This window comes from Epargyreus clarus, unplaced genomic scaffold (genome assembly GCF_041222505.1).
Source record: "Epargyreus clarus isolate Ecla_fem2 unplaced genomic scaffold, WU_Ecla_fem_2.2 ptg000006l, whole genome shotgun sequence".
Taxonomy (NCBI): Eukaryota; Metazoa; Arthropoda; class Insecta; order Lepidoptera; family Hesperiidae; genus Epargyreus; species Epargyreus clarus.
In genome coordinates this window covers 1,758,858-1,784,411 of record NW_027332214.1, presented here as the reverse complement: position 1 = coordinate 1,784,411, position 25,554 = coordinate 1,758,858, and the positions used below count along the sequence as shown (strand labels likewise).

The 25,554-nt window shown below is 41.9% G+C and overlaps 1 protein-coding gene across 3 annotated transcripts in view; it reads right to left on the bottom strand.

The window, feature by feature from the left end:
* Positions 1-25,554, bottom strand: part of LOC140742647 (cyclin-dependent kinase-like 4) — a 40,104-nt gene that overhangs the window by 11,393 nt on the left and 3,157 nt on the right. For 2 of the 3 annotated variants that reach the window (XM_073073593.1, XM_073073592.1), the window contains exons 2-4: positions 24,381-24,570; positions 22,085-22,204; positions 13,747-13,912 (exon numbers count right to left, since the gene is read on the bottom strand). In XM_073073593.1, coding sequence (XP_072929694.1) covers positions 13,747-13,912; positions 22,085-22,204; positions 24,381-24,570 — 476 coding nt within the window. Of the gene's footprint in view, positions 1-13,746; positions 13,913-22,084; positions 22,205-24,380; positions 24,571-25,164; positions 25,373-25,554 lie in introns of those variants that run through there. The other variant, XM_073073594.1, reaches the window with a different exon arrangement.

The window sequence follows — 25,554 nt, the reverse complement described above, 5'->3', positions numbered from 1 at the left end:
AGCCTTGCATTCCCGAACTCAAAGAGTTCGTCCGCAACAGGGATATCGACCTGTTGCTTGTTCAGGAAACTTTCCTCAAGCCCTCCCTTAAAGGCGTAAGTCTCCCCTCTTACGCGCTTGTACGTAATGACAGAGCCGACGATCGTCGTGGCGGAGGCACTGCCATCTACTGCAAGAGATCCTTCCATTGCACCCCTCTGGAAACACCCAAGCTCACCAATATGGAAGCCACCATATGCAAATTAGGCATGACAGGACACCCGTCCCTGATCATAGCCTCAATTTACCTCCCCGCCAATAAAGCCCCTCTCCAAAGCGACTTGGAGGCCCTCCTCTCGCTCGGAGACTCTGTCGTACTATTCGGAGATTTCAATTGCAAACATACCGTTTGGAACAGTCGTCTGACTAACACCAACGGTAAGAAACTCTTAACCATTTCCCGCGCACTGGACTTTGATATCTTCTCTCCAACAGCGCCAACCCACTACCCCGATCGGGAAGACCAGGAACCCGACGTGCTGGATTTCGCCCTCCTTAAAGGCGTCGCGCTCAATACAAGAGCGATCGAAACACTGGACGATCTGGGCTCAGACCATCGTCCAGTCTCTCTACAGTTAGGTCCCTATGATCCAACTCCCCATACCTCCTCGAAAACCTTCACTAATTGGGAAGGGTACGAGAAATCTCTCACCTCGGCCATAGAGGCCCCCGATTCACCGTATACTATTCCCCCAGACTACCTTGTTAGCTCGGAGAAAATAGACAGTACGGTGAACTCACTCACCCAGCTAGTTCAGACTTCGCTTCATGACAACGCGAAGGTGGTAGAGGTCCCGAACCGCAAACTACCTCGCGAGGTCAGGAAGCTAATCCAAACTAAAAACGCAGCCCTCAGATGGGCCGCCAAGTATCCCACCCCTGTCCTTAGGAGGCGCGCTAACGCCCTCCAAAGGAAAGTCAGATCCCGGCTAGCCGAATTGAGGGATTCCAACTGGAACTCTCTCATGGAGGATATCCAACCTTCTCATAAGGCATTCTACAAAATCGCTAGACGATTTCGTACCGAAGCCTTCTCAAGCACTCCCCCTCTCACGCGTCCCGACGGCAGCATAGCCTTCGAAGACGCCGAGAAGGCCGAATGCTTCGCAGATAGCATCGCTGCGCAGTGCTCCCCCAGCACTCAACCGTGCGACCCTATCCACATTCACAAGGTGGAGGAGGAGGTCCTTAAAAAGATCTCTCTCCCTGTCACCTCTGCTCCCATTAAAATCACTACAGACGAGGTCCGGACCGTCATCCGCGGTTTGAAACCTCGTAAAGCCCCAGGTCCGGATGGTATCTCCAACCTGGCGCTCAAACACTTCCCCGAGCAGGCACTGACCCTTCTGGTCATTATTTTCAATGCCTGCCTCGATCTCAGCTTCTTTCCAACAGCCTGGAAGACAGCAACAGTTATCGGTATTCCCAAGCCTGGGAAACCGAAACATATTCCCTCCAACCACCGCCCCATTAGCCTCCTCAATGCAATGGGCAAGGTTTTCGAACGGGTGATCCTCGTTCACATAAGAGGGCACCTCTTCCCAATAGATGCTCCCCCACTCATCATTCCTCACCAATTTGGCTTTCGCCTCCAGCACTCGTGCCCCCAACAAGTCCACCGCATTGTCGAGTACATCACAAGCGGGTTTTATCCAAGACGTAACAAGACACTAGCAGTCTTCTTCGACGTCGCCAAGGCTTTTGACAAAGTCTGGCATGGAGGACTGGTATACAAGCTATACCATTCTGGTCTTCCTGATCGCCTAGTCCGCATCGTGGCTTCCTACCTTCAGGACAGAACCTTCCGCTACAGGCACGAAGGTATCCTCTCTCCCCCACGCCCCGTAACAGCCGGAGTCCCTCAAGGCTCAGTGCTCGCTCCTACATTATTCATATCGTACTCCAACGATATTCCTATCCCCAAAAATGGGGTGCAGCTCTCACTCTTCGCCGATGACACCGCCCTTTACATCCAAGGGCAAAAGGAGTCATCTGTCCTCGCCAAACTCCAACGCTCGGTCAACGAGTTAGGAGATTGGTTTAGGAAATGGCGCATCGAAGTCAATGCGGAGAAAAGCTCCGCAATGCGCTTCGACCACAAACGCAGGCGCTTAAACAACCTGCCCTCCGTCAAATTACTTGGGGCCCCCATTCCATGGAGGCCCACAGTAAAATACCTAGGAGTTACCCTTGACCCGGGCCTCACCTTTAGACCCCACGTCTCTAAGGTCACCCATACCGCCCGCTCTTACATGAGCCGCCTCAACGCCATGATTGGCAGACACAGCAAGTTGTCAGCCAGGAATAAGCGAACGCTGTATAAGGTTTGCATTCGACCGGTGTTAACATACGCCTCTCCAGTCTTCGCTCACGCGAATCCCACCATCCTAGACAAACTCCAGGTCATACAAAATCTCTTTTGTCGTCGGGCACTTAATGCCCCATGGTATGTCAGAAACGCTGACCTCCACCGCGACCTGGAGCTCGCTCCAATACAACAAGTCCTCAGACAATTCTCTGAAGCGTTCTTTGACCGCTCAGAAAACCATTCCAACCCCTTAATCAAGGGTGCAGCGGACTATGCTGCCCCTCTTCCTACCCGTTACAATTGCCGTCGGCCAAGAAATATCTTGACCGACGCTCCTAACAAACTCTCCACCGATGTGGAGAATCTTCTGGCCGCCCACAGGGGCGTACAACTCTCCATAGAGAATCGTCTTCCCGACGATTCTAATCTTATTCATGATACGTTGACACCTTCAGTGTCATCTATCCAGCGGTAGCTCTCTAGGGAGCGCCGCTAGCGCCTCTCGCTCCGCAAACGAGAGGTCGCTATCCGATGTCGGCTGTACGGTCCCCTTGGACGAATGCCTTAAAGGAGTTTTTAGTGGGATGGTCCTCCCTTCAGGAGGACCTTTCAGTCAGCCCCACACGACTATGGAAAAGTGTGTACGCCTCGGAATAAAAACAAGAAGAAAAGAACTGAAGATTCAAGTTGGAGTTTTATTTGAAAACCCATAATCTACATTGGTCCTTCGAGAAGCCGGATTTAAAGAAGACTCAAGATGAATACGCCGATCGCAATGAACACAAGGGGTCGTGTTCGCTCCGAATCGGGGTACAGCGAGTCAGAAGCAGCCCCGGGCGCTAAGGGTGCGCCAGGGCCATCGCTACACCGAATTTATGAAGATTCTCCGCAGTCGCCGTCGACGGTCGCAGGAAATTCCCAAGAAAAAAGGATGGAGCACTCTCCGCCAGAAGGGGCGAGAGAGACAGCACCAGCGACGTCAACGCGGACGTCCGTCATGGGGCCACCTGCACGACCAGCTAGCACGCCACCAAGGCGTGAAACTTCATCGCCGGTGCGGAGACCTACATCGCCGGTGCGGAGACCTACGTCGCCGGCACACACCGCTCGCAGTAACACTTCAAAGCGAAGCATCGACGCACGTATGAAGATGGCACAATACGAAGCGGAGAAAGAACTCGCGGCTATAGAAGAGAAGCGGCTACTTATGAAAGAAAAGCTAATCAAATCGAGATTAGCCGCCGAAATGACTGCAATCGAAGCCGAATCTGAATATGCGGCGAGCTCATGCAACGAAAGGGTACAAGACTGGGTGGATAGAAGCATGGAACAACCAACGGCGACGAAATACAGGGAAGAACCGGAAGAGGTTCGCCCTCCCGTTAGTAAGCAACGGGGGGAGAACGCGAAATTCCAAGGCATTCAACGGCTAGCCGACACCTTAGAAAAACTAGTCGCCTCAAGACCGCTGCCTCGCCAAACAGCGGAACTACCTATATTCACGGGAGCCGTCGCCGAGTGGCTACCGTATAAGGCCGCCATGGAAGATTCTACAAGACTCTTTAAGTTCTCTCCAACGGAAAATCTGCTTCGACTGCGAAACAGCCTACGAGGGGAAGCGAGAGAAACCGTGCTGTCACAGCTATTCACCGCATCTAACCCAGATATCATCATGCGCACATTAGAGATGAAATATGGAAGACCGGAATTCATAATAGATCGGGCCATGGAAGAGCTCAAAAAGATCCCGAAATTAGGGAGCGCGAGCACCGATCTGTATGAGTTCGCGGTGAAGATTCAAAATATTGTCTATACGATAAAAAGTATAGATAGAAGAGGCTACCTACGAAACCCGCTACTCGTTCGAGACGTAATGGACAAACTGAGTCCTCATCTCATAAGCAAATGGGCGGAGTACGCAGCTAATAACGAAGCACGCATCATGGAAGATAATGAAATGATAGTACTCTCGGAGTTTTTAATGGCCGAAGCGGACCTTATGATAAGGTACACCCACACAACGAAGCGAAGCGTTCCGGTACCCGTCAGAAGAGAAGTAGCACCAAAGCGGGTTGCTACCAAGGGCGTATACACTGCGGGGGAAAGTCAACCGGAAGAAAGAAAATGCTTCATGTGTCCAACTGGGGGACACTACACTACTGAGTGCGATAAACTCAAAGCACTCGACGTCAACGAGCGATGGAAGTGGGCAAAGGACAACAAGATGTGCTTCAAATGCATGAAAAGGAAGCACAGCAGGTTCACATGCAAAGCCAAGGCCTGCGGAGTCCACGGATGTACCTACCAACATCACGCGCTACTACATAAAGAAAAAGTAACGGAGTCTACGACTACAGTGAGCACTCCGGACGACGGCAGGGAAGACGAAGCAGCCGCGCTAGTAATGAGCGTCACGACAAGGAGGTCGCCTATTACATCAGTACTGCTCAAAACCTGCGAGGTGAAACTCAGCGGTCCACGGGGGGAGGTAAATACGTACGCCCTCCTAGACGAAGGGTCTACTGTGACGCTAATAGACGAAGAATTAGCGAAGCAACTCACTAACGGCGGACCGAATCGACCTCTGAACATAAGGGGTATTAACGATCAGAGAAGGATCGACAGCGAAGCGGTCAAGGTTCGTGTCAAAGGGGTACACGAACAAGAAGCCTACTTAGTGACAGCCCGCACAGTAAAAGGACTACAGCTACATCACCAACGCGTACCGCACAACTTAGAACGGTACAAGCACCTGCGAGTTGTACAAGATAGCATCAGTAAGGGAGAAGCTCGACCTCGCATATTGATAGGTGCCGACAACTGGCATCTAATAATATCGCGACAGCTGCGCGCCGGCAAGAGAAATGAACCCGCCGCGTCGAGAACGAAGTTGGGATGGGTACTGCACGGGTCGGTACCCAGGAAATCGATTTATCAAGACCAGGCGGCCGTACTTCACATCTGCGCGAGCGACGTCCAACTACAGAAGCTCGTCGAGTCACATTTCGACGTGGACTCGCTTGGCGTATCGACTAAAGAAAAAATTAATAAGCATGAGAAGAGAGCCAACGACATTTTCGAAGCGACCGCCACAAGAAAGGACGGCCACTTCGAAGTGGGTCTGCCCTGGAAGATAGATAACCCCACGTTCCCAGATAGCTACGAGTCTGCCCTTAAGAGACTACACACGCTCGAGAAGAGGATGACTAAGGAGCCGGCGTTTAAAAAGGAATACGCGGCTCAGATCGCTAACCTTATACAAAAGGGTTACGCGGTGCAATGCGACGGCAGCGAAAGGGATAGCAACGTAAAATGGTTCCTGCCGCACTTCGCCGTCACCAATCACAACAAGCCGGGAAAAGTTAGAATGGTCTTCGACGCGGCGGCTAAGGTGAAGGGAGTCTGTCTCAATGACTTCCTACTAGAAGGACCCGACCTACTAGCTTCACTCACAAGAATATTGTTCGGGTTCAGAGAAAAGAGAATCGCCGTCACAGCGGACATCGAAGAAATGTTCCTTAGGGTTAAAATCAGACCCGAGGACCAACCGGCACAGATGTTTTTATGGAGGGACAAGCCTACGGACCCTCCGAGAAGATTTAAAATGGTCTCCATGATATTCGGAGCCAGCAGTTCGCCATACCTCGCTCACAGCGTAAGAAACCGCGACGCCGTCGACTATGAAAGTAAATACCCAGAGGCGGCCACGGCGGTCAAGGAGCGACACTACATGGACGATTACCTAGACAGTTTCCCATCTGAAGAGGAGGCTATTAAAATGGTGAACGAAGTTACCTACATCCATCAACAAGCGGACTTCAACTTAAGAAGATGGAACTCAAATAGCAAGAGAGTTTTAGCTAGCATACCCGAAGATAAGAAGTCTGAAAGCGCGAATGTAAAGTTAGCAGCACACCAGAAGGAAAAGACATTGGGGCTGCGCTGGGACCCGAGCTCCGACACCCTCACCTTCAACACTGACATCAAGAGGGTTCCCGATGAGGTCAGACTGCGGTTGAGAGCACCGACTAAACGCGAAACCCTAAGCGCGGTTATGTCGGTGTACGACCCACTGGGGCTTTTCAGTCAATATACGATCGTCGGCAAGATGATATTACAACGCTTGTGGCTCAAGAAGGTTGATTGGGACCAGGAATTGCCATCTGAAGACGCTAACCTATTCGACGAGTGGATAAGGCGACTCCCAGATGTCTCAGCACTAGCAATACCGCGGTGCTATAGCTACAACGTAACGCCGGAAACTCACATCGAGTTACACGTGTTTGTCGACGCAAGCGAGCAAGCCTACGCTACGGTGGCCTACTGGAGGATCGCACACGGCGATCACATAGAAACAATACAAGTAATGGCCAAGGCGAAGGTGGCTCCACTGAAGTTACTAACCATTCCGAGACTGGAGCTCCAAGCTGCGTTAATCGGGGCACGAATGGCTAACACTATAGTCAGGGAGCACAGCTGTTGGAAACCCAAACGAGTCATATACTGGAGTGACTCCCGCACCGTCCTTCAGTGGATAAGAAACGAGACGAAAAAATACACGCCGTTCGTCTCACATCGCCTAGCTGAGATCGCCGAGCTCACACATACAGAGGATTGGCGATGGGTGCCTACAACACTCAACGTAGCCGACGATGCGACCAGGCTTCAAACCGACGGGATCGACAGCCGGGACCGGTGGTTCACGGGACCGCAATTCCTACGAGCCACAGAAGAGCACTGGCCTACGGAGAACGGGGAAGGTGAAGAGACCGGGGAGACGTGTTACACCGTCTCAGAAGAGGACTCGGACCGCAACGACTCATTACCCGACATTAGAAGGTTCTCCAGTTACCTGAAGCTTATAAGGGCGACGGCACTTACTCAGCTATTCGTCGAGAAGCTTCGATCTAGAGACAAGACTCTACACTTAGAAGTGTCACACTTAGAAGCGGCCGAACGACGGTGGTTTCAACGCGCGCAGCGGGACTCCTTCAGCGAAGACTTAGCGCGGTTAAGTCACAACCAGCCGCTACAACGACACAGCAAATTTAAAAGGCTCGACGCAGTATTGAACGACGGGCTAATAACCGCAAGAGGCCGTATAGGTGCGCTCTATTCTACAACGCACTCTAATGAGCCGGTAATACTCGACGGGCAGCATCCCTTTACTCACCTGCTTGTCGAATATTATCATCGCCGGGCGGGACACGCGAATAACGAACGAGTCGTCAACGAGCTCCGTCAACGATTCATCATACTGCGCTTGAGGCCTACAGTCAAGAAAGTAGCACGAGCGTGTCAATACTGTCGCGTGTACAAGGCGACTCCGACGACACCACCGAAAGGAGACCTACCTAAAGTGAGGTTGGACTCGGGGCACCGCGCCTTCACCTATTGTGGCGTGGACTATTTCGGGCCCCTAACGGTGACTATCGGACGAAGACACGAAAAGAGGTGGTGTGCACTATTTACCTGTCTCACCACAAGGGCCATTCATTTAAAGATCGTCCAGTCGCTCTCTACGGACTCAGCTGTTATGGCGCTGCGAAGGATGGCCGCCAGAAGGGGTTGGCCGCGCGTCATATACTCCGACAACGCCACTAACTTTAGAGGGGCCGACGTCGAACTGAGAAATACATACGGAGCATGGATCGCAGCACTACGGGACTACGGTCTGCAGTACAACACCGACTGGCGTTTCATACCGCCGGGGGCGCCACACATGGGAGGAGCCTGGGAGCGCTTAGTGCGTTCAGTAAAAACCGCACTAAGCACCACGCTCAAAGAAAAGTCGCCAAAAGAAGAGGTACTGCAGACGTTAATCACCGAGGCCGAGTACAGCGTGAACGCGCGACCGCTCACGCACGTCTCCGTGGACCCCGAGGACGAGGAAGCACTAACGCCGAATCACTTCCTCATCGGCTCATCGACGGGGCTACCGCGGACGGGGCCATACACCGAGGCGGACCGCAGCACGTGGAGAAGGGCGCAGGCACTGGCGGACCAGTTCTGGCAGCGATGGCTGCGAGAGTACCTGCCTACGCTCATTCCGCGGGGGCCGTCCAACGCACAGGCGTCACAACTGCGGGAAGGCGATCTCGTAATTGTGGTCGACTACGCCTTACCCCGCAATACCTGGCCGAGAGGAGTCGTCGAGCGAGTTCACCCGGGACCTGATGGCATCGTCCGGTCTGCAGACGTCCGCACAAAGGGAGGTGTGTTCCAGAGGCCAGCGACGAAGCTTGCCGTCCTTCAGATGGAGGAGGCTTCGAAGAATCTACGCCGGGGGGAGAATATTACGGACGACAACGGCCTAAGAATTTAAATGTAAATGTTGATTAATGTAACTTGTGTATGTAATTAAGACTATGTAAATAAGACATTTTATTGCAATAGATATAAGTCCTACGTAATAAGAATAGATATGTAAGAGTAGGATAGCAATAGAGTTAAGCATAGAATTGTAAGAGTAAGACAGGCTATGTTAGAAAGGGACGGCAATAGGACGCGGTTGCTGACTGAGCCTGCGCCTGTTGCGGTACCCAAAATAAGTACTTAAGCTCGCCTTTTTGTATGGAAAAGTGTGTACGCCTCGGAATAAAAACAAGAAGAAAAGAACTGAAGATTCAAGTTGGAGTTTTATTTGAAAACCCATAATCTACAAATACAAACTTCAAGGTGGAGAAAAAACAGCGGGATCCCGTTATGTCCATTAACATGGGGGTATTATCATCAGGGTATTGGAAAACCGTTGTATGGTATAGGTTTATTCTATTACTCACTTTCACAATTCCTAACGTAACCAATTGAATGGTAAATTCAACGTGTACCTATATGTGTGTGTCAATCATGTGTATGGGTGTTACTGTTAATTCTAGTACAAAGAAAGAATATTTTAAATTGTATCCCTAGGGAGACTCAATAAAGACGAAAAGCTTATTAGTCAACAAACGATGATTCCTTCAGGAAATCCCAAACTCAAGTCTATATGCATGAACGTAGGTATAACCTAGCATTCCAAATACAGAACCTCCCTATTTTTAATTCAACTGCGTTGTAGCATTAGCCATTACGCTGTCGTGAAAAATTTATAAGCCCGCATGAAGCAAGCAAGGGAAATGCTCTATTTTTACTCATAAGCCGCTGGGAAAACCGCAATACGTGCGGGGCGGTGCATAATTAATGGATTAAGTATTGATTCACTATAACGAGACCTTGGCCTTGTGGCATTCGCACATATGTGCCATGAAACTCGGTAGTATCACTGCGATTGCAAGAAAAAGCCACTTTGTTTCTCATTTCTTAGAAATGGTCATGAAAGAAAGAATTCTTTGAGAGCTTTTTGTAATATTATCAAAATACAAACATGGTTCTTGTCATGACACTTGTAATAAAACCTCTCGGAGTTTTACATTTAAGATCGGTCACAGATAGGTCAATTGTTACAGATAAAACTGAACTAAGTTAAACATTGGAATATATTGTGAAGTATCTTATTTAACATCGCTCTTTAAACCAAAACAGCATTCGGATTGTCACAGAGGAACCAGGAAAAGCTCTATCATATTGTAATTGGCATACGAGTACAATTGATTGAAGGGTTTTACTACCTTCAAAGTAATCCTATGTGGCTATAAGCGCTAAAAGTGTTGAAATTGCCTTGCATTTGGCAGTGTGTAACATGGCCTAAACCCTCTTATTCTGATAGAGCAGACCTTATTTAATAGAGCTAAATCAGTCGACAACGAACTTTTTTATTTCGTATTTCCGAATACGACATTATATACCCACCCTATTACGACATTATATACCCTATACCCACGGGCTTAAACGGTAGAAATTTGAATACAAATAGCCTGACATTAAACTATACCACGAATAAACTTAGTACATCAACAACAAAGAGTAGTTTACAACTCGCAACGGAATTAAAGGTTGTAGTTAAAAACCGCAAACCCCGTCCTTGGTTCCGGTATTAGCTCCAAGGGCAAGGTTACGAATGTAAAGCATTTACGAATTGTAGGTTCCTAAGTACAATAGTTACAGTAGTAGTTAGTCATAATGTTTTTTATGATTCCGTACGCTAAAAACGCTACCCTAATACTAAGCTTCGCTGTCTGTTTGTTTGTCACAGGGCTCTATCTCTTGGACCGTAAAAAATATAGTATTTTGATAATAAATAGGAGTCGCTATACAAGTTGTATTACAATATCAGCAAATAAGCATGATATTCACCATCCATGGTCGTAAGTTGTCATTGCCGACATGGACAACTCCAATCGTCCCGTCTCTTGAAAAACTTTCCTGTAATTTAGAAGGGACACATTCAACCCTTCAAAACAAAATAAGAATGACCTCGTAACTATCTCTCCCTTTGAAACAACATACAGCACCGATATCACTGTTGTTATGTGGTTGAAACTTGAAATAAGTGTAGCGGTGGTGCCTGCGATTACGCACCACGTGAGATTCTACCTCTTATAATTTGATACTGATACTTGTGATACTTATAAAGTTGCTAAAAAACAATAAATTAATTTAGCTATCAAACATGGAAATTTAGACTCCAGTTTAGGTATGATGCCTAGTTATAAGCACAGGTCTAAGAATAGTCTGTTAATTGCAAATCATGGTCAAACACTTCAATTTTATTTACATAATAAATGCACCTGCATATCTTTATATATATATTTCTTCTGTGCGTGTGTATGTCACTGAACTCGTCCTAAACGACTGGCCTGATTTTGATGAAATTTTTTGTGTGTGTTCAAGGGGACTTGAGAATGGTTTAGATTCACAATTTAGTCCGTGGGAAAAGGTTTTTTTAATTAATTTTTAATTCATAAGTAGTTATAGAATCGGAAACTATGCATTTGATCAAGTGTTGATCTTTAGCAAAGTTGTTGTCCAAGAGCCCATGAGGTTTGGGAGTTCGTAAGAGCAATTTTCGACAGATGGCACCACTGTCATTCCCATGCAGGTACAAATTTTCCATTTTATGTATGTCATATTATTTCTTTAAAATTCGGGCGAAGCCGCGGGCGCTACTAGTTATTATGTAAATTAATGTATGTTACATTGTAGCCGTGGTTTACCATTATTACCTTTGATAATAATAACTTAACCTTATTACGGTAGAATTAGACTGAAAATCATATAACGTTATTATAAATTGCAATACCTGTATGATTTAGTGTTAACAACATTATTTCATGCATAATTTACTTCGAGCATGCTGTAAGTGTTTTACATAAATTCTTATTCATAAAATTCATACTTTAGATTATTATGAGCTACGGCTGTGTATTTCTAGTTATTTACATCTTTTTATAGCATTCCCCTCTTGGCATTTCAAAATAATTCGCGACCCTCTTTGTTCACTGTTTCAAACTTGTATTAAATTATACCTATTACCTGCACATATCAATAAATAAATATAATGTCCTTGAAATTGATACTTCAATAAAAATATTTTATAAACTCTCTATTGTCTTTTTCCATTTTACTAACTTTACGACACCCCGCGATTTTATAAAAGCATTACGATTTTCAGGGGGTCGCACCCCACACTTTGACAATCACTGAGCAACAGTATTCGGAAGTTCATAACCATTAGGTACCAAATTTTGGTACGCTAATTCCCCGGGTAACCGGGTCGATCTCCGATAAGCCGTAACCCGGATAAATGGAGTATCGTAACGCCAAAACCAGGCAGGCGAGCTGATAGTAATTTGTGTGAACTTTGGTACCTTATCTTTAATGGTATCGTTAGTCAACCACTAGTAATATACCCACAATTTTTTAACGTTAAAATATCCGTGTCAATTTTAACAAATCCTATGATATATCGATACCTTGATGCAATTTAAAAAAAACTGCAAATTGTCTCTAATCAGGAGGAACACCAAAAATTACTCACCTTATCAACATAATGAACGAACGATAACGACGGATTACACTGATTTTGTTATCTTAGATTAGATTTGCACTTTAATATTTTGAGATTTACGTTTTTATAGAATAGGGAAACTTAAATCAAATTGAAAAATGTAAGAGTGATAATTATTGCCTCAATAAGTAGTATTTAAACTCCGTTCGATCTGCAACGCTTAAATCGAGGACCGAATTTCAGACTCAGATCCTCGTAATGGTACTGGGAGATTCGCTAGTTGAGTCTAATAGTTTTCAACTATTTCGTCACTTTGGCCTTAGACTATTCGAATTAGCAGTAAAAAAAGTGGAAATCCCTCATACTTTCGGGACTTTCGTGTTATTTTTATGAATTATTTTTACATAAATATAAATAAGTTATTATAATTGTTTTTATTTAAATATAAATAAGTTAGTAAACAGAAATAATTATATTTTTGGTATAGCCTTACAAGGAAGATCATTAATGATTTCTGGGAATGACGTGACTGGCAATGACATTATTTTATTAAACAACAGACCAGCATAACCTTACGTTTGCTCGTTTAGTTTTATTCATATTTTGCGAATGAATATATAAAAATCCTTTCGGTTAAACGGCGAACTAATGTTAAAAACACATTGGTTTGCAGTTTAACCAGGTGTTAAAAATAAATTTTGCAATAAGTACGTCCCTAAATTTGATAATCAAAGGTATGATCTCTAAATTTAGAATGTTGCTCTGTCTACTTACGGAAAACATCTATGATTGTAATAAAAACAATAAGTGTGTAAGTTTCTTTGTTTTTTTTAACGTCAATGACCTCCCACATCTTCGCAAGGTACAATAGTTACAGTATAATATTATTTCGAAACTAGTTTTATAGACTAGACTAGTAAATCTTAAGTAATATACATCTTACACATTCCTCAAGAATGCCTATAAATAACTACAATACCAAACTACTTTTTTAAAGAAAATAATAAAACAATACTAAGAAGAGATAAAGAAATAGAGTTAATAGTTACTAGCTCTCCTTCTGACATCCACGCCGAATGGGATCATGGTGTGCACGGAGTATTCCGAGGAGCAGCTTCCACCTGACGAAAGGGAAGGATGGGTCACACTAGGATAGGATATGGAAGGGATTAAGGAATAAGGTTCCGTATTTCTATGCTATCCTTGTTTCCTACTTTAATACTAAATATTTTTTTATGTATTATCATGTCACCTACCATGCACCATATGTGTGTTTATGTTATACAGAAGAGTTTTGGAAATCCATTTACGACCCCGGGCGGCACAAAATTTTGAGTAGCACGACCCTTTTTGTCGACTATTTCTTCGTCTACGTCAGCATACCCTTCATGAGCCTTAAGCGAGTTAAGCGTTCTGGCATGGCAAGCGTATCAACGCAGACTATTTCGAGGCTGTCTAAGAGTATAAACACCCAAAGTAGAGCGAAATGTAAGGGAAGAAATATACGCACTGATCAGCCTGGCGAAACCGAAGTCGCACAACTTCACCACACCGTCGCTGGTGAGCAGGATGTTCTCCGGCTTCACGTCCCGGTGGATGCAGTTGTGACGGTGACAGTACGCGACACCCTGGAGCGTTTGCCAGATGATCTGCTTCGAGAGGAGCTCGGGACAGCCCTGGGAACAAGAGCTAAGGTAAGAATTTGTTAGCTTCGCACGAGAAAAAAGAAACCAATATAGCAAACAGACATGGAGTCCACCTAATTTCTTTTCAACCTGAATACGATTGGAGTCTTACCCGAGGTAGACCACAGATGTGTCACCTTTAAGGATTAAAATATAAGAAAAAATATAGAAATGGATAAAAATTAGAAATGTCTCGTTTAAGTACTGCAATTCTTAAGACAGCTGTTATAAGACAAAAATAGGCGTAGCAGTGATACCGCCGCAGTCGTACCACGAAAGGCCAGAGTTCAACCTGCCTTACGAATAATGATACGTTTATTAAATTACATAAATGTTTAGTAAATTGCACCTATTTACGATTAATATGTGATATATCTTATAGGTATATAACATTCTCGTGTCACAACGTTAGTTACCGTACTCCTCCGAAACGGCTTTAACGATTTTCACCAAATTTTATATACATATTCAGTTGGTTTGAGAATCGGCTACTATCTACTTTTCATACCCCTAAGTGATAAGGGTTGTTGACCCTTAACATTTTTTTTTATTTATATGGCCACACAACGTTTGCCGTCAGGGTATATTTTAATTACAATATTTCTCCAATTATTCTATGTTAATAAGAGAGAGTAAGAGAGGATATTATATTGTTTAGAGAATAAGATGTAATTCAAAAGATTGTCACAGAAAATAAATAATGGAGCTGTTATTGAATCTTTTATTATATAAAATAGTCTTGCAGGAATAATCCGTTTACATTAATTGTTCACTGAAATGTATCCATTTTTGATAATTAGGTACATAAGATTTATCATTTATCACTGTTACTATAATATTACTATTAGTTTATTATTATAGGATCCAAACTTGGGAATCTAGTCTGTCACTGGCAAAATTTATGTACCTAATATGCAGGATTAAATTTCTATCCGCCTTACGAAGACCGATACCGTTCTTAACCTTTGATATTTTACCTTTGACCTTCTGTAGGTAACATAGTATTTAAATCAACGTATTTCTTCGAAAGTCAAGGTCATTTAAATACATAGCTTAGTTGCCTAAGAAATGTTATGCAAGAACTTCATTATCATATTGCAACATTTGTAAACGACATATGAAAGTCCAATGGGTATATACAGTTTTGGTTTCATTGATTTTACTTTATCCTAGAATACTTATCGTAATTATCATATCTAAGATATCTTAGATATGGTAATTGTTGACTATAATTTACCTACACACATGTTTACAAAATGGATTTTCAATATTTTTTTTAACTTAACGCTTAACGCTTTACGCCCATACTAGGATTCCCTGCGTCGTGGGTGCCATGGATACACACATAGACAAATACACAAACACCCAGACCCAGAAACAGACACCTAAATTCATCATTTAGATATCTGTCTGGCCGGGGATCCAACCCGGGACCCACTGCGCGTCAGACCGGTATGGTGACCGCCCAGACACGCGGGTCGTAATTTTTAAAAATTCTGAAATTTGCGTTCTGAAGCCCATTATTTTTTGCAAGTTTTGCAAAAAATAATAGGCAGGCACATATGACGATGGTGTCATAATTAATAATTTTATGATTATAATTATATATACGTGCATAGCATAAAGTAACCACTCAAACGTTTTGTTTTTTATACCAACGAGGATACAATCCAATCCTTAAGTGGTAATTGTCGCCCATGGACTCTACAAACTAGAAAAATAAACTTGAAAAAGATCGACCACAAAGTAGGTACCTAACAATTTTATTCTAAGGATCCTCCAAATATAAAATCATAAGGAGCCACTTCGCTTACGATATTTGTGTATACGGACATACGAGTATGTGCTCTTGTATGATATCAAACATACAAACACTCGTTGTTTGTTGAGTCAAACGGTAATTTCAAAAAACGTTAGGGAAATCCAAGCCATTACTTATTATGATTCCGTGTTAGTTTAACAAATACTTGTTTTGTTATTTTAGGTATACGCTCTGGCATACGTCTTCGTGGAAGACAATCGCATAAACTTTTGAAATTTATCCTAAGAAACACTTTGTACTTTAAATTTAATGTGCAGGGTAAACCATAATAGTCCAGGAAAATTTTATTTCCTCCTTAAAACAGTAAAATATTCCGTCATACACAGTTGAACAAAGTTAAATACTTATTAATTTTTCGCTTATCCTTTGTATAAAACCAACTGAAATTGTCATATTTTGCTTAAAAAGTTAAGTTTCCTCCAAAAAAGTACAAGTATGATTAAAATAATATTGTGTTAAGAGATGGTAGTAACCCCCCTGGACGGCAATAGTTATAAATGTCGAACTCTTTACGATTCTACTGACTAAAACATGAATTTGTACGACCGACGACCGAATCTGGAATATCTCGATTGTTTCCAAAGTTTTACACTAGTGTTGTGTGAGCAAATGGGCCATAAGAAGGTTTTCCTTTCTTATTGCGGATAAGTATAGAAATTCAGGGCGGCAACTACTTTTTTCCCCCTATAAATTAGTAATTTAATTATTATACGACATACATAAAAACATTACCCTCCACGGTCGGGTAAAAGAATAAAAATTAAAACAGTGGAATTGTTTAGTACTAGTTTTTACCTGCGGCTTCGCCCGCGTTTAAAAGTAAATAATATGTCATACTAAGATCTGGCGCAAATTGGTCGTACCAACTCTGAACCCTTCGTGGGCTCATGGACAACAACTTTGCTAAATATCATCACTTCATCAAATGCGTTGTTTACGATTCAATCCTTACTAACATCGATTAAAATAATCGACTTTTTGGTCCAAAAGATCGATTCTCCGATTAATCGATCTTAAATCGCCATCTCTAGTTCCCGTGAGATTTTCGGGATATAAACTATCCTATGTCCTTTCTCGGGTCTCACACTATATTTGTACAAAATTTCAGCAAAATCGATTCAGTGGTTTAGGCGTGAAGAAGAGACAACCAGACAGACAGACAGACAGACAGACAGACAGACAGACAGACAGACAGACAGACAGACAGACAGAGTTACTTTCGGATTTATAATATTAGTATGGATTTGACCTTTCCGTTTAATTAACTTTTGAATATTATAACACTAATTCAGAAAATATTAATGCCTTGTGTTTATTGCTTTCAACTTCAAGCAAAGCTCTAATGAGCCTTGGCGTTTGTTTTATAGATTCGACCTCATCTGAGGAACAGAAATATTCTGAAAAAAGATGAGGATTCTTTGGTCATTAAAATTCCGTCAATATTAGTTAATTATCAATATAAATTGAAGAGTCAGTCTGTCTCTCGAATTATGTAAATAATATAATTTCTAAAAAACAATTTTTATGCTTGTCTGTTCGAAACTATTATTTATTTTAACTTGTTTCAGTTGCAATAATACTAATGGCTAGGTACTATTTAATAAAATAATTATAGTTTAAAAACTATGAACCACGCTAAAACCGCACACGGAATCGTCAATCCTGATTCCTGACGATCCTTTTTATTTTCACTATTTCCTATTTAAGTCCACAATAAGCTAATTCCTATTTCCTATTTAAGTCCAGATAGGATTACATATTCCTTCCTGAGGTCGACCACAGATGCGCACTACCCCTGAGGACTAAGCTTGAACGCCTCAAAAAAGTATGTCTCCCTTACTACACCCTATAAACCAGAACACAGCAGTACTTAACGCTGCTGTTATGAGGCAGAAAAAGGGGTGGCGGTGGTGCCGCCGGAGTTGAACCACATATGGTTCTACCACCTCCAACTTCAACTTCCGAGTACTTCAGACACATATATCGTCAGGCATAAATTAATTCCAGTAAATATCCATTCTACTTACTAAATAACCTTTGCTTATCTAATATTCATGCAAATGTCTAGATTTAATTAGATAGATATTAAGTATTTAGCAAAATGCAAATACGTTTCCTGTTACAACTCAAAACCAAAAATGGTGCTACATTTTGGAATTGCAATTTAGATAAAGGTACGCAGATAACATTGATCCATGTTTGGCCACTTTTACATTCTATATAAGGTGGAAGGACCTTGTCAGGTTCGACCTTAAAGACTGAGTGTCAGTTTGAAAGATGAGATAAGGAAGACATGTACTTATCCGAGGCGTTTCAACTTAGTCCTCAGGGGTAGACTAGCAACGCATGTGCAGCCGACCTCAGGTAGTACTCTAATCTTATCTGGGGTTGATTACATGTCGATGAGCGGCAATGGCTACTTACCACCTGGTGGACTGCTTACTCGTTTACATTTTTTTTATTGTACAATAAAAAGTATTGGAGGAGCGTTAAATTTTGGATTTATCACCAACCCATTACTGCCCCAGTGCTGGGCACGGGTCTCCGCCAGAATGAGAAGGATTAGGCCATAGTCCACCGCGCTGGCCAAGTGCGTATTAGTAGATTTCACATACGGTTGAGATTTTTTTATAAATCTCTCAGGTAGGCAGGTTTCCTCACGATGTTTTCCTTCACCGTTTAACAAGTGATAATTAATTTCTAATACGCACATAACTTTGAAAAATCAGAGGAGCGTGCCTGGGATTCGAACCTCGGACCCCTCGATCGAGAGGCCGAGTTTCTCAACCACTAACCTGTTCCAAATTTTGGATTACCAGGCGAAAACTGCTTTAAAATTGCAAGAAAGTTACTGGTGTGTACAATTTGAATCTTCAAAACCATTTTCTAAATACATTTTAAACCCAAGACTTATACGACAAGTATTGCACATTTAATGTAAAAAAATGGTATTTAGATAATATTATTTACATACTCTTAAAATTTTAGTGTTCGCGTGTCACTGCCAAGGTCAGGTGTAAAACACTGTGAGGAAAATAAATATAGTAAATTATTTTTAAGAGCATAGAGAGACGAGAAAACAACCTGGACGAAGGTGGCCACCCACGCAAGACCTTGAGTTACTATTATAAAATTCATGGACATGGCTAGTAGTTCTTTAAGATTTCTTTATTCCAAGACAAAAATATATTTTAGCTAAATAGGTGCAGGCATTTTGTCGATAATTAATAACTATATCAAAGTAATTGGTACCTACGACATTACGCAATACATTTTTTTTAACCTTAATTAATTTAACCTTAACCTAAAATCCTTATATGGAAAACACTCCAATTTACCCAATTAGAACCAGTTTTTATACACATTTTAACGAAAATTAAGTAACTTGAAGTGAGATAAATTTTAACGTAAAACTTTCAAATTTCAAAACTTCAAACTTCAAACGAGTCTAATCTTTTGAAATTAACTGTAATGTTTTTGATGACTTGACTTTATTCGACATATTTTATCAGTAGGTATTGTTTCAACATTTTACCATTATTAATTGCCTACTTATTATTTTCCTAACTCTCCGACGTGCAGGTTTCCTCACAATGTTTTCTTCGCCTTTTATGCAAGTGATAATAATTAATTTCTAATATGCACAAACTTTGAACATTCAGCGGTGACGTGCCTGGGATTTGAACCTCGCATCCCCAGATGAAATAAATTTTTATTACAGCAACAAAATACACTTAAACCTTGCAGACATACTCGATAACGATTTGTGACGTCAATACACTTAAATAGAGTCCCAAAATACTTATCATTTGGATACGGTACCGACTTTTGCTCGTACCGTTACACTTTGACGTCAGTCAGTACAAAAAGTTATGGCAAAAATCTAGCCAAGTGGGAGTCTAGCTGCGTGGGTAATCAATTCAGAAGGCAGTGAAAAGTAGCAAAAACAGCAGTAAAATATTAAAATGTTTGAACCAACTCGTAATTCAATTGCATCACCGCCATATCATTTTTGACTTGTTACGGTGTTAAAGGCTATGTTCTCAGTTTTTTTCTGTGTTCTACTTAGCTTAAAGCTCTGTTGTGGTAAAACAGAAATACTTCGTAAAGGCGTTCCAGTCTCTAAATGGTGTCAGTCAATGTGAAGCGGGATGAAAGACATTGTATGAAAATCTTGACAATGTGCGCTCTATATCTTTAAATATTAATCAATTTATCATTAGTTCCATAACTTACTTAGTCTTCGAAGGCTAACTTGAAGAGCGTCGATCCACTACAATTTTTATTAAGGGCGCGCAACTTTTACTTACCTTGCTGAAAAATTACCGGTTTGACAAAGAGCCAAAAGAAGTAGGTACGTTTTCAAAAACAAACACGTGCCCCTTGTTAGTTGAAGTGGGGCAAACAGCATGACTTGACTTCAACCAGTAAACCAGTCGTAAGTTGAATGGTCATTGACGCTTTGTGGTTAAGCTAATAACGCCACTTCAGAACGAGCGCGTTTTTAATACTTTTGATAATTTGATAAATATATTAATAAGAATTAAGAGATGTCAACACCCTTTATGTAAGGTGATTCGTACCTTCTATTACACAAGCACCGCTTAGTAGGTCACAGTCAGAGAAGGAGTTTTAAGTAGGTGCCATTTTAGAAACAATTTTTTGGCGTTTTTCTGTAGCGGCGTTATCACCGTGTTTATTTCTGCGTTTTATGAGCCTTATAGCTTCGCAATTTAAAGGGTGAGAAGATTCGCTTTTTCAAGGCGTTTCATCTTAGTCCGCAAGACTAACAAACCAATAACCGACTTCTTAGGACGTTCTACAAATAGGACCTATCTGATACGAGTAGGTAATTGGTAACAAGGGTCCATGAGTCCTGATTTGTTAGGTAACTCTTTTAGATCCATATTCGAAACTTCAGAAATCTTAATTAAAGGCGTTTGAAATTCTTAGCGCTTCACAGATTTATTTAAACGCAAAATTGTGACGTCATTATAATTCTTAATTGTAGAGATTTCTCACATAACCTAAGCCCACTTCATCAGGTTACGATGCAGAGAGTACATTATAACCGCAGTGCGTATGAAACTGTGAACACTAAATGCATTAAACTGGTAAGGTTACACGTGATTGGCCGTTCCGCACGTGAATTTGTACGAAATCGGGCGAATGTTGTAAAGTGGCCCGTTTGCGTAAAACCGCTATGCGGGTTAAGGCTGTCGATTGAGTCTAATGTGAGCTTATAAACATGTTATAATAATATTATTGGAAGAAAAAATGCTAAAGTATGTCACTAATCTAACATTAATTTTGATAAACTATTTTCTTAATAGTTAATAGGTGTAGTCCGCGTAAAACTGCTAGTCCGCTCTGAATATAAAAATGAATTGCGTCGCCATAGCAAATTGTATGACTACACCTGCTCGCAACAACTTCAGAGCGGACAAGCAGTTTGGCGCGGACCATAACTGTCTACTAAAAGTAATGTAATAATGGAAGTGAATAAATTAATAATGTACTGCATTAAAACAAAAAGAAACTACTTTTAAATTTAAAACATTAATGGGTATATAAGAGTACATATGTATTTTTATTATTTAAATGCAATAAAAATGATATTCTGAGAAATTAAGTGATCACTTAAGTGACGCATCAAAATGATATTCTCTAGCCACTTTACAAAATTATATAAAAAAGTATTTCAAAGAATGTTATAAATATTTTATAACAAGGTGACAGCCCTACAGCGGCCCCAGCCCATCTTAGAGTGCACCTTCGTTTTTGCAATAATCCAGGTGGTTCTTGCGGAAGAGTTGATATTAACTATTAAACATTACTTCATACATTATGTTAATATGTATGATGTCATATACATACCTGCCAATATTTATCTATTATAAAACGGTGGTTGTCTGTTTGTTTGTTCGAGCCTCACGGAAAAAGATTCTGATGATGGTTTGAATTTTAAAAGTTTTTCATATTGTTGGTAAATTGGTATTTATTTTACCTCGCTCGATGACAATTACAGAAGATTCATAACATAAATACATATTTTTTTAATAACTTTGAACACATGAGCATGCAGTCCACCCAATGGTAAGTGGCTACTGCCGATCATGGCACAAACTCAACCCCACATACGATTAGATTCTAACTAATATTGGCCACAGATGCGTTTCTACCTAAGGACTAATCCCTTACTACACTCATCGAAGCAGAACACAACAGCGCGTAACACTGTTAGTAGGCTGAAATAGGTGTGGCGGCGGTAACGGTGTCGAAAAAAACGGTAGCGAACACGTCCAAAATAGATCACTATTAACCGAATGCGGCATACTCACAGCAGGATACTTCTCCAGCTCGTGCAGCACGGTGTGGTCGCAGTACTCGAAGACCAGGTGCAGCTTGCGCTTCCGTCGGAATACCTCGATCAGGTTCACCAAGTTCGGATGCTTCAAGTTCTGTGGAACAAACACCGCTTACTACCTTTTTATATTATATTTCTTTTTATAGATCAACTCAGTGGATTTTAAAATTTTAATAGCTGGATGATGTCTACCTACAGGCTATTTAGTTTTTGTTGCTTGAGCACAATTTTTTTTGCAGACTTAAGTATATCTACGGAAGATGAAGTGAAATTTCGAGTTTCAATAGTGGATACAAATTAAAAGTTCTGAAACTAGATTAAGTACAAATTCAATAAGTGCAAATGCATAACAATCACCTATTAAGGTTCTAAAACATTTATTGTTCGACTTCGGAGGACCGTCGACATATTTATTTGTCTTTTAAAAGCAGTGTTGAGCACTTTTTTTTTTATAATATAGGAGTAGCAGACGAGCATGCAGTCCACCTGATGCTAAGTGGCTACTGCCGCCCATGGACATCTTTAATCAACCCCAGATAGGATTAATATTCCTACCTGAGGTCGGCCACAGATGCGCCGCTACCCCTGAGGACTAAGCTGGAACGCCTCGGAAAAGTCTATCTCCCTTACCACACCCTTCAAACCGGAACACAGCAGCGCCTAACACTGCTGTTACTCGTATTAGGTAGAAATACCACAAAGAACCACAAAGCGTTCTACCACCTTCAACCACCAACTTCAAGCCACTAGAGCACTGCTGTGCTCTAGTGGCTTGAAGGAAAGCCACTGAGCACTGCTGTACTCTAGTGGCTTAATCTATGAAATGTGTATCACTCAGCGAAAAAAAATCACAGGCAAATAATTCTATGACACATTTTTCATTTTTAAAATCAAATAAGCTTTTTACACTTGGGGGCCTCCATTCAACTTTCCGCCCCGGGCCTCCGACGATATTAGTCATGTTGCAAGCATAACTGTAGCCGAACTCGGGTAGTAAGCACGTCAGTTCTATCTGAAGTTGATCAAAGATAACCAAAGGCGGCAGTTACCACTAACCATCAAGTGGAATGCGTGGTCATTTGCTGCTTCAATTTCGTAAAAATATATATGCATACGAAAATTGCCCATTCCATGTTATGTATTAGACCCGTACCAGACATAAACAAATATTTGAACACAGACTTTGCACACACATTTGACCACTTATTTGTTTAAATTTTTAAGCTGTCACTCTAGTCATGGTCTCCTCAGCAACTGGACTTTGCGCATGTGTAGCAGGCTCCGCACATATTTGAAGTTTGTACGCTTTGATGTGCGTTCGAAAAACCGACACCAAATGGCAAAGTGCATATATTTGAACAAATACTCAAATACCCGTACTTCACTGTGTTCAAACATGTGCTCAAGTATGTACTCAAATATTTGTGCTATGTCTAGCACGAGCCTAAGATAAAGACTTATACATAACTCTGCACTGTTTTCTTCCGCATGACAAAAGTTAATAATGTACACTTGTGTCTATAAAATTAAGCAATGATCGTGAGTAGAACTTGAATACTACATATTTAACGACAACCAACAATAAGTAGGAAGTCCAAATAGCAATGAACAATAATAATACTAAACACTAACTTTGTGAATCCGGTTTGGACATGGTCGTGATATCTAAATTACTCTAAATAATCTAGCTCATTCAAAATCTGATTAATTTATGTATGTTTTTGAATGATCGAAACATCCTCACCTTGCCAATTTAGACGCAAATTATATTAGAGTCCAACCTAAGGTCGACAACAGATGAGTTGCTACTTCTAAGCACTAACTTGAATTGCCTCGTATATATTACCTATTGTGCCTTACTGCACAATTAAACGCATAAATATAATACAAAAGACAAGTCTTAAATAAAAAGTTCCACTTTAGTTTACGTGGGAACCTAGGTACTCGCCTTTTTATAAAATACTCGTGGGTTTCGTGTCGTATATGAATATCGAATACGTTTACCAGGTAACGAAAAAACAATCAACGAAGCATCATAATTAGTTCGTTACCTACTATAGTCTAAACGTTTATTTAATTACGTCAATATTGTTGTTTTTTTACATATTTTGTGTTTCAATGTTCGCACATAATTTGTTCAGTGTTACCCACTTTTCAAGTCATTTGAGACGTCAAATATGTTCGATCGGAGCCAAAATCAGCGAATTTCAATTCGCCAGTTCCGCACAGCTATGAGTCTAATTCTAATGTATTTTGTTCATATACAATACCTTCAGCATCCGAATCTCTCGAAGGGCGATCTTCCGGATGAGAGGGTCGTCCTCGTTTTCGACGAATTTCTTGACGGCAACGATCTCGCCCGTGTCCCTGTTGCGGCACTTGTACACCAGCCCGTAGGAACCCTCACCGAGCTTCGCCAGCTTCTCGTAGCGCTCCATCGCGCGGCTGCTGGCGCGCGACCTGCTCACGAAGAACAAAAACAGAAACATCAATAAAGTCGACATCAATAACAAGAAGGAAGTAGAGCCCTTTGTGGTTCGACTCCAATCGCACCATCGCCACACCTTTTTCTGCATCATAACAGCAGTGTTAAGCGCTGCTGTGTTCTGGTATGAAGAGTGTGGTAAGGGAGACATACTTTTTCGAAACATTCCAGCTTAGTTCACAGGGGTAGCGGCGCAACTGTGGCCGACCTCAGGTAGGAATATCTAATCCTATCTGGAATTGATTACATATGTCCATGGGCGGCAGTACGCACTTACCAGCAGGTGTACTGCATGCTTGTCTGCTTCGCCTATATTATAAAAAAATCATCATCATCAACAACTACATTATCAGTTGTCCCTACCTCTGGTCCTGGAAGGCCTACAAATCCCTTGTGGACATTTGTAAAAGCTTGTAAAATTATATCAATTTCTTAGACTAGGAGCCGCATTCAACATTCCGCCCGAGCCTCTGACGAGATTAGTCCGCTGCTTCGGCGGATAGGTACACTTCAGAGCTACGACTAAAGCATTCTGCATTATTCGCAGGTAAACTATAGAAAACAGTTACCTCGCAGACACAACATACGGAGATACTATGGCCGGGTTGATCGACCCCTTCATCTTTCACGCCACTAAATTTTCCTATCACGATAGTGATACCACGTACTTGAACTTATGTATCCAAGCATAATTTTCAATTTTATGTCGAAAAATTAGAATAATTGTGAACCATTTCAAGGAATGAAAGAAAACGCTTCATTGATTTTGAGCATTCTGTCAACTTGATAGAAGTTTATAGATAAAGCAAAACTATGCTCTAACTTCAAGAAGTTTGTGTTATTTTACTCGACTGCGGAGTGTAATGTTTTTGTAAATATTCAATATTTATGTATGTATCATTCTTTGTCGTGCTCTGCAGCCCAAACGGCTTGCCGGATTTCATGTATGAATTCGTCTA